Source organism: Grus americana, chromosome Z (assembly GCF_028858705.1).
Source record: "Grus americana isolate bGruAme1 chromosome Z, bGruAme1.mat, whole genome shotgun sequence".
Classification (NCBI taxonomy): domain Eukaryota; kingdom Metazoa; phylum Chordata; class Aves; order Gruiformes; family Gruidae; genus Grus; species Grus americana.
This window is the reverse complement of record NC_072891.1, coordinates 76,093,565-76,111,008: the sequence shown is the minus strand read 5'-3', so window position 1 is coordinate 76,111,008 and position 17,444 is coordinate 76,093,565. Positions and strand designations below refer to the sequence as shown.

The 17,444-nt window shown below is 46.8% G+C and overlaps 1 protein-coding gene across 4 annotated transcripts in view; it reads left to right on the top strand.

Moving 5' to 3' along the window:
* The window catches only part of MUSK (muscle associated receptor tyrosine kinase), a 55,329-nt gene that overhangs the window by 17,452 nt on the left and 20,433 nt on the right, over positions 1–17,444 (top strand). For 3 of the 4 annotated variants that reach the window (XM_054810002.1, XM_054810000.1, XM_054809999.1), the window contains exons 6-8: positions 8,628–8,752; positions 13,862–14,021; positions 15,563–15,569. In XM_054810002.1, coding sequence (XP_054665977.1) covers positions 8,628–8,752; positions 13,862–14,021; positions 15,563–15,569 — 292 coding nt within the window. Of the gene's footprint in view, positions 1–8,597; positions 8,753–13,861; positions 14,022–15,562; positions 15,570–17,444 lie in introns of all 4 variants that reach the window. The other variant, XM_054810001.1, reaches the window with a different exon arrangement.

Below are 17,444 nucleotides of genomic sequence, written 5' to 3'. Positions count from 1 at the left end.
CTATATACCTGCAGGCAGTGTCCTATGGCAGTAAATGGTGAATATCACAGTATGCTGTTAAAAATTGCAAAGGATTTTGGCGTGGGGAGCATTACAGGGAAAGAAAATAGTACCGAGCTTGCCTGTAATTACACCAAAGTAATTGACTGGCCTCAGCAGGGTGGCATGGGCGTAACTGAAAGTCCAGAATATCTCATTAAATCTCCTCCTATCTACTGCATTCACCATAGTCATCCTGAGGTTCTCAGATGCTACAGATATGACCACAGCCCTAATTACAGGGTAACAGGGCAAGCTGCAGGAGAAGAAAACAGCCCCAAACCTTCAGCAAATGAATAAACAAGTGTGAGCCATTCAATTTATGCCTGAGGCTTGCTCTGCTGTGACACAGGCACAAGGTGCACGCTGCCTTCGAGAATTGTCACAGGGTGGCCTCCTGCACTGAGGAGCTGCAAACCAGGCCTCCTGGGAGCATGAGGTTTGTGACAAGGCGTATATGAGCAATTCTTCTTTAATGGCCATTTGAGCCTGCTGTTTCCCTTTGCAAAAGACTCTTTTCCCTAACGAAGAGTTTGGAAAGGTACTTAAAAAATATATGAATTTCTCACATCATTGCATGAATTGTCGTTTTAAGAAAAAAATAAATATTGTGGATGAAATCCCTCTGGCTTGTAAACTGGGTTGGGTAGCTAGGAAGCATCTGCTTCCTGCACAACAACAAGGAGAACTGAAGATAGAGAATATCTATAGCTATCAGATAAAGGGGGCCAGAGCAAACTGAGACAACGATCCTGATGTGACTGCCTTTTCACACTGAGAAACCAAGATAGAGCTGGGGCTTGAAGACACAGAAAGAAGGGTTTTGAAGACAGCTTGGAAATTTTATAGAATCTATTTAAAAGTCCAGTTTTGGTAAGCTGTTGTTGCCTGTTGACCATGGACCAATACCATTTTTCTGAGGCTGATGCCTTCTGTCTTCCAATGACCTCTTCCATCTTCCTCATTCAGGTAGCCTTGGTGGAAGTGAAAGCCCTGCTCTTATTTTCCACTGTAACTGACTCTTCCAAACTGTACAACTCTAGATTTTGCTTCTAGCACTAACGCCAGTTCTAGTGTCACACACTATTTCTAGGTGGTGTTCCTGTGCTATAGAACAGAAAGTATCTGCTGCTTTGTGTAGGAATGGTCCCCTTGCATCTCTGAAATTGAATGCAGCCCCAGGCAGCCCTTTCTAAAAAGGGCATCTCAAACTAGGAGTTGAGAATAGGGAACAACGATGGATCTCTGTGTTAGCAGAGTTTTCAGAGTTGAAAACCAAGCATGCATGGTGGATAAGGTCAGCAGGGAACAGGCTACTTGTTATCATCCCAAAACAAGAAACATCCTAGCAGCTACTGCTAGCAGCATTTTAAAATAGATGAAAGTACTTTTCACATGGTATGTAATTAAATTTATGGCACTGCTGTTACCCATTGGTGAAACCAGATGTCAGGATGCTGCAGGGCTTACCTCAGGTTTGGGAGTCCCAGTGATTCCCATAATTGCCTGCTTCATTCCTGAGAGTGGGAGAGAAGGAGACTTGTGTGCAGCTGTGGAGATTTCAGTACACGCAGGCAGACTGGTAGCCTTGGCAGCGGTCATGATAGGTTGTGATCATGACTGGAACGAGTGAAAGAGTTGCTCTTTGTCTCAGGAGATTGGGAACTTCTTTTCCAGTTTCACATGCAGTAATGAGTAATGGTAGAGTTAAACGGCACATGACATGTCTCCATAATGTAGAAAAGCCGAGCATGGGAAGGTTTAGGAGGGTCTTTCCTTCAAAGAAACCAAACACATATATAAGACTAGTACTGACATGAAAAGAATTTCCTTATTCATTTCCTTGGGAAGTAATTTGAACACATTATCCTCGCTTGTCCTTGAATCTGGTGTTTGCTCTGTATATAGAAATGAACACTTGTACAGAACAGGTTTTATATAGTTACACAGGATATAAGCTATCTATTTACATTTTACTCCTGGTTATTATAGCTTTGCATATTTACAGGGTCTGCTTTTAGGATTCCAGAGACATCTACACGCAATGCAAAATCTTTCACAGCTAAGAAGTTCCTGTGCTGACTGGTACATTTAACATTGTATGAGTCCTTCTGCTGATGTAAATTGTCCTAACATCCATAAATCTTGGAGCTCACCCTAGAATAAGGTTACCTTGAAAAGTTATTGCCTTGCTAAGAAAAACTTGCTTTGATATTAGACACCAGAGCTTAGAATCTGAAGGCATATGCTTCAGGATGAAGATGTTGTGGTTTCTCCATCTCCCTTCCACAGAGATATTGAATTGTCCCTGCCTCAGGCGCCAGGTTAAGTGTCTATGTATTGCTGTGCTGTCTGGCCTGTGCTGCATGAGGTGTTAGAACTACTGCAAGCCCCAGACCTCCCAAATCATGTATCAGGAGCCAGAAGAGCTTGGAGATTTTGAGATTTTGTATAAAATGCTGACATTTCAAATGCATTGGGGGAATTCTCCTCCCAGATTACCATGATAACCAGGTGAGGGGCAAGTGGATGATGAAGTATTGCTAGCTTAAAGTGCTTCTGCAGCTTGCTTTTCTGAGGTCTACACCTAATAATGCTGTTCCTTGAGAACTGATAGAGTGGTTGTGTGCATTTCCTACTGCATTTGTACATTTTTTTCTTTTGATAATCTGTATACACGTGGTTCTCTGGCAATAAGCGTGTTTGGACGGGGATTAAATAAAAATGGGTAAGCAATTTGATAGAGATAAGTGGAAGTGTCTCATATCAGCTTTGCCTGTGGCATTTTGCTCCTCTCTGTGATTATTTGGTAGGCTTGCAAAAAGATAAATATTGCAGTTTTGATAAGAAATACTCAGAGATCAAAGCGAAACTGACCTTGCAGTTATCTTGGCATTTAATTATTTACCCAGCAGTTTTGGAAGGGACTGGGAGGGTGGCAGCATGCCTTGAACAGTGGCAAAGATACAACATGAGCCGTTCTCATACAGAGGTGTGTGGTGAGCCATGTGCAAAGCCCATCGCTGCTGCTGCAAGAGGAGCTGCTGACAGTGCTTGCTGAAGAATTTGTTTGTTCTCTGAGCTGGGATTCGGTCCCGCCGTGTCAGCTGCAGAGACTGTGCCTCGCTTGTTCAGCCCTGGCTCTTGGCATGCGATTAGCTGCTGCACGCAGCTCAGCGTGGCCGCCTCTGTGACTGCTGATCCACGAGCGTGATGTGTGGCCTGTTCTCAAGCCCTGGTATTTCAAGAATTGTTGGGATTTTACACCGATTAATTTGAAATGTCAGAAAATGCAAATGTTGCAGCTTTGTATGTGTTTATAAATTTATTTGTCTGACCTCCCCTCATCTCTCACCAGTGGGAAGGAAATGGTAGCCCTTCTGCTTCTTACCTCTCCTTGACTGTCTGGTTTAGACTTGTCAGGAAGAGTGAATGGATGTGAGATGAATGAGTCTGAATGGAGATTTAGATGACTGGACTTCTCACTGGCAAAAGACTGCAAACACTTTGGCACAAGTTTATGGTTCTTCAGAGCATATAGGTGGCAAGCATAAATGATTTTTTACGGATTAGTAGGCAAAGTCCAAGCCCAGAGAAATCTTCTGTAGAGAAGGAGTCATTTCAATCTGTTATGCTTCAGGTACAAAAGGCCCGCAGGACAAAAAAATGCTTGCAGTTTAGCTCCTAAATGCTTACACATGAATAGTATGCAGCACAAAGGCTTTGCCAGAGTATTTATATCAGGAAAGTTTCCGAGGTCATGTGTAGCTTACCAATTCCCCCAGCAATGCAGACACATCAGTTCTCAAGATGGCACTAGCTGTACCAGAGGAAAACGCCTTTTGCACACAGGAGTTGCCTTTACCCACTGCATTTTGCAGCTTAATTGGAAGAAAATTTCAGTGTAAGACCTGGCCATAGTGACCCAAAGGGCCATTTTTCATGATAAAAGCAAAACAACCAGGGAAAGTGGAGCAGGTTGAGATGTTAAATCTGGCAGTATGGACACTCCAGGTTGGGCTCACGTGGTAGACGAGGCTCAGATTGTGGTGGGAAGCGGGCGTGCTCCTACTATTGCCAGGTGGTTGCTAAAACAGGTTTAGCTCTTGGTGGCCTTATCACAGTTTGGACTATCAGGTATGCTTTATAGTACACCAGGACTAGGAACAAACTCTTGGACATGAATATGTGCAGAAGTTGACAGGCTGGGTTAATTCACGTACACTGGCAAACGTTGCTTGTGTTCTCTCAAAGTCAAGGTTCACCAAGGCCAGTGGAGGCTCTGGGTAAAAAAACCCACCCCACACCCTAAAACCAGTGCTTGCCTGGGCCTGGTGTGTCAAAGCCAGTGTCAAGGCTTATGAAACCCTGTCTGAAAAGGGCATCCTCCTGCAGTGCGGCTGTGCGCACAAAGGTTTCCCATGAGCTCTGGGCATCACTTTGTCCTTTCCCAAAAGCAGCAGCATGGCCCCAGACCACCCAGACTGCTGTCTGGATACAAGTGGCCCAGTCCAGCCCACTTTAACAAAGAACCATGACTTACCCAGTGAGGGGGCAGACATCTGCCAGGATTGCAGGATTGGGCCCCAAACCCTGGAAATGAAACACAGCTCAGTCAAAGGCAACGGGAAAATGTAGTCACCTGGAAAGAGTTAGCTGTTCAAATTGAGGACTGGGGGGGACACCCTGCTTTAATCTTTTTATAGTATAAAAATTTCGTGACTGAATTAAAGCCCTACTGTTTGGACTGGATGATGTTACCTAATTCTCAGAAACGAGAGCAGCTGGCCACGGTGCAGATACCTCCTAGCAAGCCCTGCAGTGCACAGCACATCATTTAGCAGGGCTGTAAAAGAAAGGACATTTATTAGGGGGCTTGTGAGTGAAACTTGACGTGCTGGCTTGCTTTTAGCTGGCTGGATTTCATTTCCAGCTCCTCTGTTTTATTTTCCATTTAAATAAATAAATAAATGAAGCTCTCTTTGCCTGCCTGCCTTAACTGTTTTTTTGGCATGCCTTTGGGTAAATCCTGTGCTGAGAGCCTAGGGAGTCTTGACATGAATGTTGTTAGCCTTGTGGTGATGTAGCTAAAGAGGCGAAGGTCCTGGCAAAAGTCACTTTTGGGAAGATATGGAAAAGGAGGGCAAGTAATGGGCGTGTTAAAAATTGCCTAATTGTTGGGAATTTTCACTCTGAGGCAAAATGAAAACAAAACCATATCCTGAGCCCACCAAATAATGTGAATTTTACAAACATGTATATCCATTTCCTGTTCCTTCTTCTTCCTGCCTTTCACCTGCTTCTCCCCTCCAGTTGCTTAGGTTGGCACCATCAGGGTAACCATTTTTTCCTTGCCTTTGCCTCTTTTCTTTGTGTAGTATGGTGGGGGGGAAAGAAAGTCATAGTCTTGGGCACTGGGTTCCTCCATTTAGCTACAGAACTGATTTCCTAACTGATGCAGTTGCCAAAAGGGACCTTGAGCTCATCTTGGTGGTCTTGCCCCTCTTTGCACTGGTGGAAGGTGGCACTGCCTGTTCTCACAAAACCTGTCATGGTTTTCCCACAGCACCCGAGCCTGCTGGCAACGGCAGTGTATCAATCATCTACCCATAGATGATGGGGCTGAGAAATAGCTGACGATATTTTTTTAATGCTGTTTCCCAAAGCAATAAAGAGCCCTTTGGAAAAGTGTGTCCTTGGGTGTGCCAGTCAGTGGCACTCCAAAGCCTAGTGGGACTTGGGGTGTCCAGCTCTTGTCCCAGGGAATTTCTCACTTAAAAATAAAATAATGTAAAAAACCCCAGGTTATTCCATTCACAGTATCTAGAGACAAGTATTTAAGTTAAAGTAAAACATTAGGTATAAGACTTAAAAAAGCATGCAAATGTAAGTACTTGAAATATTAAAGTATTAAATCTGTCACTTCAGTTTTGAAAGTCAGGGAAAGGCACATGGTGGCACTGAGGGTAGCAGGAGCTTCCATTCTTCCACACTTTGGAAATCAGCTTATTTCCTTATAGCCCACTTTTATTTAGCCATCCCTACCTGTGCTAGATAATACACTTGCAGTACTTTCCACAAGAAACATGTGAATGCTTATATTAGCTGTGGCTGGATTTTTTTTAACCCCGTATTTGTTTTTTTTAAGCTTGAATGGCCTGACCCTTTGCCTTCCCTATGCTGGCAAATGAGCATTCATGCCAGCAGTGTGCCGGGCTACTAAAGCAAGTGCTGTGATCAGTGCTGGCGAGGGGTCCCCGGGGAGTGGGATGAAGCTTTCTGGCCTCCCCACAGGTCCCACATGTCAGCCTGACCAGCTGCTGCATTTGCTGTGGCTTTGCTTCCTGCCTGCACAACTGCCATCATTTTTGAAGAGTGCCTCTTTTTCTCCTGGCTGACAGCTCCTCACAAATTTTGGGTGAGCAGCCAGTACAGAGGAAGGCATACATGCCTGTGTCTGGCACTAGCTAACGGGGTGCTGTTAATTCATCACTTTGGTATTAATTAAGCTGGACAGGATCCAAGCATCAGAGTCATCAGGTGGGCAGGGTCCTAGCAGCACACTGAGAAACCAACAGCAGCATGAGAAAAGCACTAAGGGACATATTCTGGCTCTGGGAGTTAATGTGCTGGCTTCAGCGGGAGCCGTGTGCACGTAACTGCTGCTGGGGGACAGGCCCAAGAGTTTAGTATGTCTCCAAATGAAGTATAAAAGTAATTATGAGCTTGGCCCAGGGCACTTGGGGCTGAATTCGCAACCATCTGGTGTTAATGGCCTGAAGTGAAACTTCAGGCAAAGGTTTTGTTTCACTTATTATTCATCAGGAAAGTCCCTGGCCAGTGACTGCAGCTTTTCTTGTTAGTGCTGGAGCTTCGTGCTTGCTGCCTTGGTGAGGGACAGGGGGGATGCAGCAGACCTGATGCTGTTCTGCTTTGACTTTAAGCAAGTGGCACCAAGCATCGGCAGTGAGGAACCGCTCGGAGACTGTAGAGAAATTAAGAAGCTGAATAGAATACATATCCTCCCACCCTTTTCACTTCACTTCACTGTCATTAAATTTAATCTTCTCAAAAACCCCTGCCCTGGAGCCTATTGAATGGCTGTGCTCCTAACACAAAAAAGTTTCTGCACTGAAATATATTCCTAGTGCTGCCTATCCATGAGCAAAAGATGGTGTTAGGCTCTTTCTTAACACAGATCTCAGCCCCTTCCCAGGCCAGGACTGAGTGGAAGGACTATGTAGACAGCATATACTTTTTTATTCCAACTGAAATTTTGCAGATGCAGCCTTCCCATCTCAAATGGCAGGGGTAGATGTTCAGTTTCTGAAGGGACCCTCATTGCTCTCCTAATTGCTGTGCAGCAGAGGTCTCCATCTGGGAGCAACCAGTGGCCAGTGCCAGGAGGTGTGTCAGGCAAACAGAGACACAGAAGACTGTGACATGATCAGATATGTTGGTAAGGGGAACCATGCAGTTAGCAAAAGTGGCAAACAAGATATCAGGCTTGTCTGAGAACTACAAGACAAACTCCCTTGCTTACTAAAATTTCTGATGGAGACTTTTAGACATTGCTGTGCAGCCCAGAAGGTAGAGAGAGAGCATTAATCACTAAGCATGAGAAACTGGAGTAAGAAATGGCACAGAACTATTCAGTGTGCTTCTGCGCAGACATTCAGGCATCTCCATTAAAAATTTTGAGTCAAAACTCAAATGTTCCACATGGGAAATGTCTCTCTTCTCTGCTTTCCTTTATGTGGTCCAAGTATAGCAGCTGAAATACAGCTTGTGAAGGCCATCAGACTTGTGTATCTGGATCAAAATAAGTTTTCAACAAAAATACTTCAGTTCCTATTTTCACACACACACACAAAAATTCTCAAGGCAGGGAGGTGCTTATCTTCAAACTGCTTAGTAAGCATATTGCCACAAAACAAGCAAGAGCAATAGAGATGAAAAGTCACTTTAAAAACCTACTTTCCCCCTGCAATCTCAGAGTCTCAAAGTCTTTGCTGGCCATTCCCCCAGAACTCAATGTTAGACTTTCTCCCCTTAGGGCAGGTTGTTGTGGCAGGGAAAATGCCGGGTTTTGCAGCTCTCCATGGTAAGTCAATCACTGCAATCACACTGAAGAGCTTATCTGACCCTTAACCTTCACAGTATGTGACCACACTGGTGGTCTCCGTTGATGGTTTTGAACAAGTTTCGCATGAGGTCACCCTTGGCAGGGCAGCATGGTAACTTGCTGTGTATTTGGTGGAAGCTGTCTCATCTGTGTGCTACTGATGAGTTTGCCCTTGGCTTTTTGCATATTACCTCCTCTGAGGCATTGAACTCAGACGATGTAGAAATTTCCAGAGGTAAAATTTTGGTCTACAAGGTGCAGAACATAACCATGCTGGTTACTTTCTTTCTCCTCCTTGTCCCTCTCCCAAGACTGTTGCTCACTGGGAAGCCCATGCTATGCTCTGCCTTTGTTCGTGGGCCTGTGGCTTGTTTCAAGACCTGTTGGGGAGGAAGCATCCCCATGTCAACACAGCCTCAGCTTTACTTTGCAGTTCAACTAGCACCTTTGTCCTCTCCCACAGTTTTTGCCAGAATCCTGAAGGCTCCTGAATCCCAAAATATCACCTTCGGTTCTGTGGTGACGTTGCGGTGTGCGGCAACCGGCCTTCCAGTCCCCACTGTCACCTGGCTGGAAAATGGGAAAGCTGTAAGTGCCTCTTTTTCATGCTTTTGGCCCCAGAGGGCTGCTAGCATCCGGAAGAACAGCTCAGGGATTAAAATGCAGGGCTGGGAGCCAGAGCCCGTGGTTTCTATTCCCGCCTTACTTAGCGCCTCATTGTGCGATCAAGTTGAGCCTGCCTCACCTCCCTGCTGCAGATTTCTCCTCTGCAAAACACCGTCCCCCTTCTCCAGGGTGTTGTGTGGGTTAATTCATTAGGGTCTGGAAAGCCTGAGTTGAAGGATGCTTTAGATGCTTACAACCTTCCTCTGAGCCAGGTTTCTAGGACATTGTTGTGGGTTTAAGTATTTCTGCAGCCACCTTTCCTCTCCTTTCTCCTAATGTGGTAACAATAACATGGCAAAATTGCTTATTTGACAAAATAACACAAACTCAGGTAGTCAGGTAGAGCAAACTGTCTTGAGGCAAAACACCCGTGGGACAGCATATATGTACAGCATATTTTCAGATAAAAAGATCTGAAATTTTCTAGACTGACACAGGTGGTGCACTGAAGTATGTCACCAATTTATTCCTGGCTAGAAGTACACCCTGAAGAAAAGCACACCCTCTTCAGCAGCAGGCACCAAGAGATGCAAATCTACTGCTTCTCACAGGAAATTGTTCCATGGTCTAATTATCCTGACCATTTAAAATAGATGCCTGCTTTGAATTCATCTGGAGTTCCTGTTCATGTGTAGGCTATTGCAAGGCCTTTCCTTCAGCTGAACTGAAGAACACTTGACACCAGATACTGCCTCCCTGGCAGCGAGCAGTGCACCACAGTCACAGCAGCTCGGCAGTCTGAGCCTGCCATGGGTTTCCTCCAGTCTTTGCTCCATTATGGTGGGCATGTTTCATTCTCTCTGTGGTCTTTCAACAGCTTTTTTAAGCATGTGAGCCCCAGGGCATGATGCTGTGGAGGCAGGTAGAGCAGCCGCTGCATGCAGGCTGGCAATTTGCTTCCGCTTTTTCCTCACTGACGCCCTGTCAACCCCAAGTCCTTCTGGCCCCCAGCTAGCCTGGCCATTCCTGTGGACTTGCTTGTCCAACAGCACCAATACATCCTGTTGCTCAAGTTCCTTACTTCAGGAGTCTATCCCCATCCTGGTCTGTACCCCCTCTTTCCATGTGTTAAAATACATCATTAAGGAGCCTGGGCTACTCTGCAGGCTGTCTTGCCTTATCTTCTCTAAACCTTATTGTGTCCTCTAGTCTGATTGGGGCTGATTTTCTATATTTCTTCGAGGTTCCTAGGGAGCACTGCAAAGGGATCAGATTAGTCTCCGCAGAGCCCCTGGGTCCTCGGAAGTTTCTGGTGATAATTATTTGAAGACAACTGCAGGTGTTCAATCAAGACTTTTTCCTCACTGAGGAAGAAACCTTTCAGAGGGTCTGGGGTCCCTGGTAAGGGCAGAGTGTTTCCAGAGCACAGACTCCTGCACTGCCAAGCTCCCACCGAAGCTGTGGTCCCACAGAGAGCTGTGTGTGAGACAATGCTCAGCCCCTGCCTGGGGCCAATGCCTTGCTGGTCAAATCTGCTCTGCCCCATTTCTGTCTGCATGGCAAAGCACAGTCCCAGGAAGGTGGTGCTCCAGACTTCCTCACTTTAAATATGGCAAGGAGACCTTAACAAGAGCCTATCCCTGGGAAACTCAGGCCTGGAAGTGGGTGGACTGAAGCGAGTGCGTTTGAGGGCTGGCTTACAAGCAAGTCATTTGCAGATGCAACATACCTGCAGCATTATGGTCTCTGAATGCTGACCTGTAATTGTCCTGAGGTTCAAAGAGTGGGAATCTGCTGAGATTATTGAGCTGCCTTTGAAGACGAGGGTGGAATCTCCTTTGTGCAGCAGCTGCCTTGCCTACCTAAACAGAAACACAATTCCTTTTCCTCCCACTATGCACTAAGGGGCATCATGGACCTTAAACTACAGTTTTCCACACTGCAAAGAATAAGTGAGCCAGGTGTGAAGATTTGAAGAGGTATCTGCTTTGGTGGTGGCTGAGGTGGCATTTTAAAGGCTAAAAAAAGACCTGCTGGAAACAAAATCTCAGGGATTGTATTTGAAAAGGGAAGGGAATGAATTAACAGAAGGGAATAGCTTGAGGTTCTCAAGAGAAAACAGCAACCAGCCAGTGTGGAAGTCCTAGGCACAACTACCTGACACTTTCAAGAGCTGTTTGCTAAGGCAATCACCTGTGATTTTCCATGGTGCATGTGGCCACACATACTGCTCCTACTGCTCTCAGCTACCTGAGTGCCCTTTTCCTCCCGCACCCCAAGCCGGGAGGAGCAATCCCAGCACTCCATGCTCACCAGGCACAGTCCAGTGCTGCTGGGAGGGGAGCTAACAGGACAGCGTGTGCCCGAGGCCTGAGGGGTAAGGAGGGAGAGAGGACTGCATCAGCAGGAGTGGCTCCCCAGCTGGATGCTGGGAGGCAGGGGCAGCCTGTAAAGAAATTCCTCCTTGCCACCAGCAAGGTCCCAGCAGTGTCTTAGTGTTGAGTGGTTTCTGGGGAGAAGAAAATTCTAAAAAAGAAATCTGACCAGCACTGTAAAAAAGCAGAAACTTGTGGAAAATTATCCCCTGAGCTCCAATCCACCTGAACTTTCTCCACAGCCTAAGGCCAAAAATTATCCCTGGTCCCTGCATTTGCACAGTAACCAACATACCACCCATCCCTGATGCAATACTTACAATAACTGTGATGGTCTGGTTATTTAGTGATTTCTTCCCATGCACATTCCCTCACCACAACTTCAAGTTGAGCTCGAGTGAGGCACAACAAATACATTATTTCCAGCATTTTCTTTTCAGACAGAAACCAATCCACTTACTGAAGACATAATATAACACCAAGGCATCCCTTATTGCTTTTTCAATTATCACTGTTATTACTTTTGGGAGCAGACACAGATCCCATTGAAATCATATTTCTAGTAACTTCCAGGGAGGTCAGATTGATCTTTTTAACCTCTCAGATAGATGTGTAGGTAGAGTGCTTTGCTGGGATGTACCCAGGGAGACAACTCTCACTGTCCTTAGGGCCAAGTTGCACTGGTGGGATCACTTGAATTACACTTGATGTTTCCTATCAGTATAAAGGGTAGAGCAGGCAATGCTGCTCCTTCCTATTGCCCTTGCAAGTTAGAGTCTTAGTGCACCATGTCCTCCTACTTTAAGGAATTCCATATGAGCAGGAAAGACTTGAAGATAAGACTTGTCCTTCTATGATGGGGTTACAGCATTGGTGGACAAGGGAAGAGCGACAGACATCATCTACCTGAACTTGTGCAAAGCATTTGACACTGTCCCACATGACATCCTTGTCTCTACATTGGAGAGGCATGGATTCAATGGATGGACCACGCGGTGGATAAGGAATTGGCTGGATGGTCGCACTCAAAGAGTTGTGGTCAATGGCTCAATGTCCAAGTAGAGATCAGCGACGAGTGGCGTTCTTCAGGGTTCGGTACTGGGACCGGCACTGTTTGACATCTTTGTTGGCGACATGGACAGTGGGATCAAGTGCACCCTCAGCAAGTTTGCTGATGACACCAAGCTATGTGGTGCGGTCGACACGCTGGAGGGAAGGGATGCCATGCAGAGGGACCTTGACAAGCTGGAGAGGTGGGCCCGTCTGAACCGCATGAAGTTCAACAAGGCCAAGTGCAAGGTCATGCACATGGGTCAGTGCAATCCCAAGCACGACTATAGGCCGGGCAAGGAATGGACTGAAAGCAGCCGCGAGGAGAAGGACTTGGGGGTATTGATTGATGAGAAGCTCAACATGAGCCGGCAGTGTGCGCTTGCAGCCCAGAAAGCCAACTGTGTCCTGGGCTGCATCAAAAGAGGCGTGACCAGCAGGTCGAGGGAGGTGATTCTGCCCCTCTACTCCGCTCTTGTGAGACCCCACCTGGGGTGCGTCCAGCTCTGGGGTCCCCAGTACAGGAGAGACATGGAGCTGTTGGAGCAAGTCCAGAGGAGGGCCAAGAAGATGATCGGAGGGCTGGAACACCTCTCCTATGAGGACAGGCTAAGAGAGTTGGGATTGTTCAGCCTGCAGAAAAGGCGGCTCTGGGGAGATCTAAGTGCGGCCTTCCATTACCTGAAGGGACCTACAGGAAAGCTGGTGAGGGACTGTTCATCAGGGAGTGCAGTGACAGGACAAGGGGTAATGGGTTTAAGCGGAAGGAGGGTCAATTTAGATTAGATGTTAGAAAGAAATTCTTCACTGTGAGGGTGGTGAGGAACTGGCACAGGTTGCCCAGAGAGGTTGTGGATGCCCCATCCCTGGAAGTGTTTAAGACCAGGTTGGATGAGGCTTTGGGCAACGTGGTCTAGTGGAGGGTGTCCCTGCCCATGGCAGGGGGGTTGGAACTAGATGGTCTTTGAGGTCCCTTCCAACCCAAACCATTCTGTGATTCTATGATTCTATAAAATCAAGCCTAACTGGCCAAAATCAGCAGGCTCCAAGCTCATTTATCTGGGAATTTCTGACCTGGGAAAAGAACTGGCCAAAGTCACCACATCTGCAGTCCCTTCCATATTTCGAGGTGTGAGATAAGAAAATCCGTCATACATCTGCCTGAGTGTTGCAGCCAGAGTGCTTGCTTTGCTCACAACTGCTTTGGAAGTGTGGCAGTGGTTATGTTAATCCAGAATCAACAACTTCCAAACTATTTTCTTTTCTCCCTCTGTATAGCCAGGGTGCACAAAGCCACCTCCTGTCCTTTCTTGCTAAGGCATGAACAGACAAACAATCTACTAGAAGAGGTCCTGGAGTAAATACCCAGCTCAATTACATGAGTAAAACCAAGACTACAGCCCTCTGGAACTGAAAATTAATTGCAAAAGTATTGCTGAAGTGTGAAATAGGAGAAGTCTTTAACATTTGCTTTTGTCTGTGAAGTCATCTGCTAAGAAAACACCAAAATAACGCCAGCAGCTTTAGCTCTCTGCCACTTCTATCTATGTGCTACATCTTTCTCTGCCAATTTAAATGTTTGGGGCTGAGTCTCTTAGAATTTTCCTTGATTTGCTTGTTTGCCTTTGTTGGAAATACCACTGCACTGGGCTTTTCACTCCTTTAGGTTTCTGCAGGCTCTATAGTGGAGAGCGTCAAGGACAGAGTGGTTGACTCCAGACTGCAGGTGTACGTCACCCGACCTGGCCTGTTCACTTGCCTTGCCACGAACAAACACAGCAAAACTTTTGGAGCCGCAAAAGCTGCAGCAACCATCAGTGTTTCAGGTATGCTGGGAAAGAAGGGGGTCGTTAATTTTTTACCCTTGCAATTGCAGTCCTGGCTTTCCTGCTGGGGGAGAGGAAGGGGGTGTGAAGTATTCTGGAGGAGGAGGGAAAGCCTTGGAGAGCTGATAGTGTGGAGGGGGCTAAATTTGTGTACAAGTGCATCCCCCGCCAGGCTATTTCCTCATATATTCTTACACTTTGGAGAGTGGCATAGCTGTCATTTCCTGAATGTTTGATGCCATCTTGTACTTTGTGTCCCAGAAGCACACTTGGTAAGTTCATCCATGTGGAGGAAGTTGTGGCCATGACCCAGCGTTGGTATCACCTAACAGCAAGGTGAAAATAGCTTTCGTGAGCACTTTGGCATCTCAGGGGGTTGCATCCAGAAAGCAGGGAGATTGCTGTCAGAGCAGTACCCCGCTGTGCCTGGAGTAACTTCTGCTCCCAGAGACGTCTTCCAGATGGGGAAAGGATTAACCAAAGAGGAGAAATACCAATGGTCTGAGCGAGCTGACAGCATTTATCATACCAAGAGAAACGTGGCAGCTTGTCCCTTCCTTCCTGGGACAGGCAGGGGGATTTAGTTAGAAGAAAAAGGAATCATACAGGACTCCAGAGACAGGGTGGTAGCCCTGATCCTGCTGTTAATCAGGCACACATCTGCCCCTCTCTTTGTACCTCAGCTTCTGCTCTGCCGAGAAAATAACCATGCCCTGTCTTACACCGGGCATTGAGACCTAGAAGCAAGCTCTGCCCCATAAGACACTCAGCACTTGGTACTGTATTTCACATCCCCACTTCTGCTTTTAGCCCACGCAAGGCTCTGCCCCACGAAGCACAGCTGCACATGCAGTAGGGAGGGCAGGTGCTTTAGGGTGGTGGGAGAAGCTGCACTGCCCTCCTCCAGGCTGTGTGTGATCAGCAAGAGGGGAGCAGCCCCCCGGCCCTGAGCAGAAGCCTTCCTTGGCCTTGTCCCAGCTTCCAAAGGTCCCACAGCAGAGGCGTCCTGGTCCTTTGCCAATGCTCAGCACCTCTTCCCTGTGCCAGTGCAGCCCAGCTCCCCACAGCGCTGCAAGCTGGGGGCATGGCTGTGTGCCTGTGCTGCTCCTCCAGCCCTGTTTTTTCCAACCTATTACAACTTCTGCCTGTAGTAATGGGTGCATGAGCAGCTTAAACAGAGGATGCTATCTGCTGGTTATGTAGGACCCAAAGGATAAGAGTAGAGGTGTGGCTTTAGGGTGCAACAGTCCACCTCAGCAAGAATTGCAGTCACTAATCCACTTCCAGCTCCTCATTCCCTCTCCCTGTACGGTGTCCAGTGTTGCCCAACTCTTCTTCCCCACAAAAAGGTACAAAATAAGGAGAGAATTTAGCTGCACCCTTTTCAGACAGCTTACAGGTCTCAGACAGATTTCCTAGCATGGAATTCTTAACTTCCACATCTCAGAGGGGGCAATGAAATGTCACTGATGTCTTTTCCGTTTCTTCTTTCTTCTTCATTTCTTCTCATCACAATTCCTGGATCCCGTGCCTCTCGGCAGAGTGGAGGTAAGAATGACTTTCTGTGGCTGCCTGGGGGTTTTCTCTGGGCCAAGAAGAAGAATGATGAATGGAGTGGATTTGGTCAATTTGGATTAAATGAAGGGAGTGTGTTTCTGGATTGCAAGCATGCAGATGAGGTGCACCTGATGGGAACACTGAGTTCCTTTATATAGGCATAATTGGAGACTGGGCCCAGATTGATAAGAATGCTTCTGTATCAAGCAAGCAGTGCTTACGTCAGTAAGGGTGTTTAAAATATGGTAGTGGGTAGAATATTCTGGAATAAATCCTGTTCACAGTTACACATCCACAACTTCACTGACCTTATAAATTTACAGGCAAAAGCTTAACTGCAAGTTAAACTCCTGTCTGTACACAGCCAATAAATATATTTTGGTTCAGTGATCACCAGATTAGGGCAAGAGAAGTTTAGATATTTGTTCCAAGCAGAGTTATGGATGAGTAAAGCCACTTGTATGTGATCAGACATGCACTTTTGCTTAGTATTTTTTGGAGTACTGAACGATTTGGCTGGCTTTTTCTTTTCAGAGTCCTAGCATATTTCTGCAAGCTGCAGTGGCAGATTGGTGTGGAAGGAAAGTGAGAGGGTTAGCCTGGGAGGAGGGCTGGGAGCTACCGGGCCTCAGAGAAAAGAGCAGAGCCTGAGAAAGTTTGAGCAAATGGCTTTGCCACTCTGCTGACACAGGCTCCCTGTGAAGGCCCTTGCATCCCTCACAAGGTCTTGCAAGATTGATTCAGGAAGCTTGTTAGTGATTTAGTGACCACCCAATGATGATGGCAAACCTACGCCCGTGTAGGTGTGACAGGCGTGGGAGCAGTGATCAAATGCTCAGCCCTTCTGTCTCACAGTTGTTCTCAACATTTGCTGCACAAAATTCCCTTTCTGTGACAAGGCATTGTGAGAAATGCATCGTTGCTGCTTCATCATTGCAGCCTGGTCCATGTCTCCCCGCAGGTTTTAAAAAAGCGAGGAAACACAATATTAGTGCTGGTGGCTCTTGTCTGGCTGCTTCTGCAGCCCACTGAAGTCAGCAGCACAGCTGCGCCATGCATGCCTGTGCCCTCTTTTGCCTCTTGGCAAAGGACTCACCTTTCAGATTAAGTACAATGGATATCATCAGGAAAATGTAAATAACGTGACCCCTGCCCTGCCAAGGATGGCTCTAAGCAGGGTGCTGTGGGCAGTGCGGTGCTGTGGGGAAATCAGCTCTGTGCCAGGGAGATGTCAGGGGCTGTGGGACCGGTGCAGGATGCTGGGAGGTGCCTGTGTCACATGAAGGGTTGTCTGTGGAGCCTGGGGTGATGCAAGGTGTCACTACATCACTGCTGTTTTTGTGGTACCTCAAGGAATCAGTGCCTTCCTGTATTTTTTAGCCAATCTGACATATAGGAAAAAATAATAATTAAAAAAAAATTGACATGGAGCCCAAAGTAGTGCAGCTAAACCAGGGCCAGAGAATGTCATCTGCAGGAAGCGGCATCTGAAGAGAAGAAATTTGGGAATTCTGTATAATCCCTTGTCCATGTACCTCCAGCTTTTGAAAGAAAAAAAGCAAGAACTCCTAGGGTTGACAATGGGCGATTATTTGAACATGGGAAAGAAATAAAAGGCAAAGATACAAATAGCTCTGCTGGCTATTCCAAATGGTTGGCATGTTGTGAATTGAACTCCCTGACCCCAGTTAAACTGACCGAATGAGCAGTGGGGACAGCTGCACCCAGCCCTCCTCCCTCCTGAATTCGTCTGTCCCCTGCACACAGGGGAGGCTGTTTTCCCAGGTTTCCCCCAGCACAGAGGGCACTGCATCCCATGGGCTGCCTGAGCAGACGGCATACCCTCACCCTCAGCTGCAGACCTAG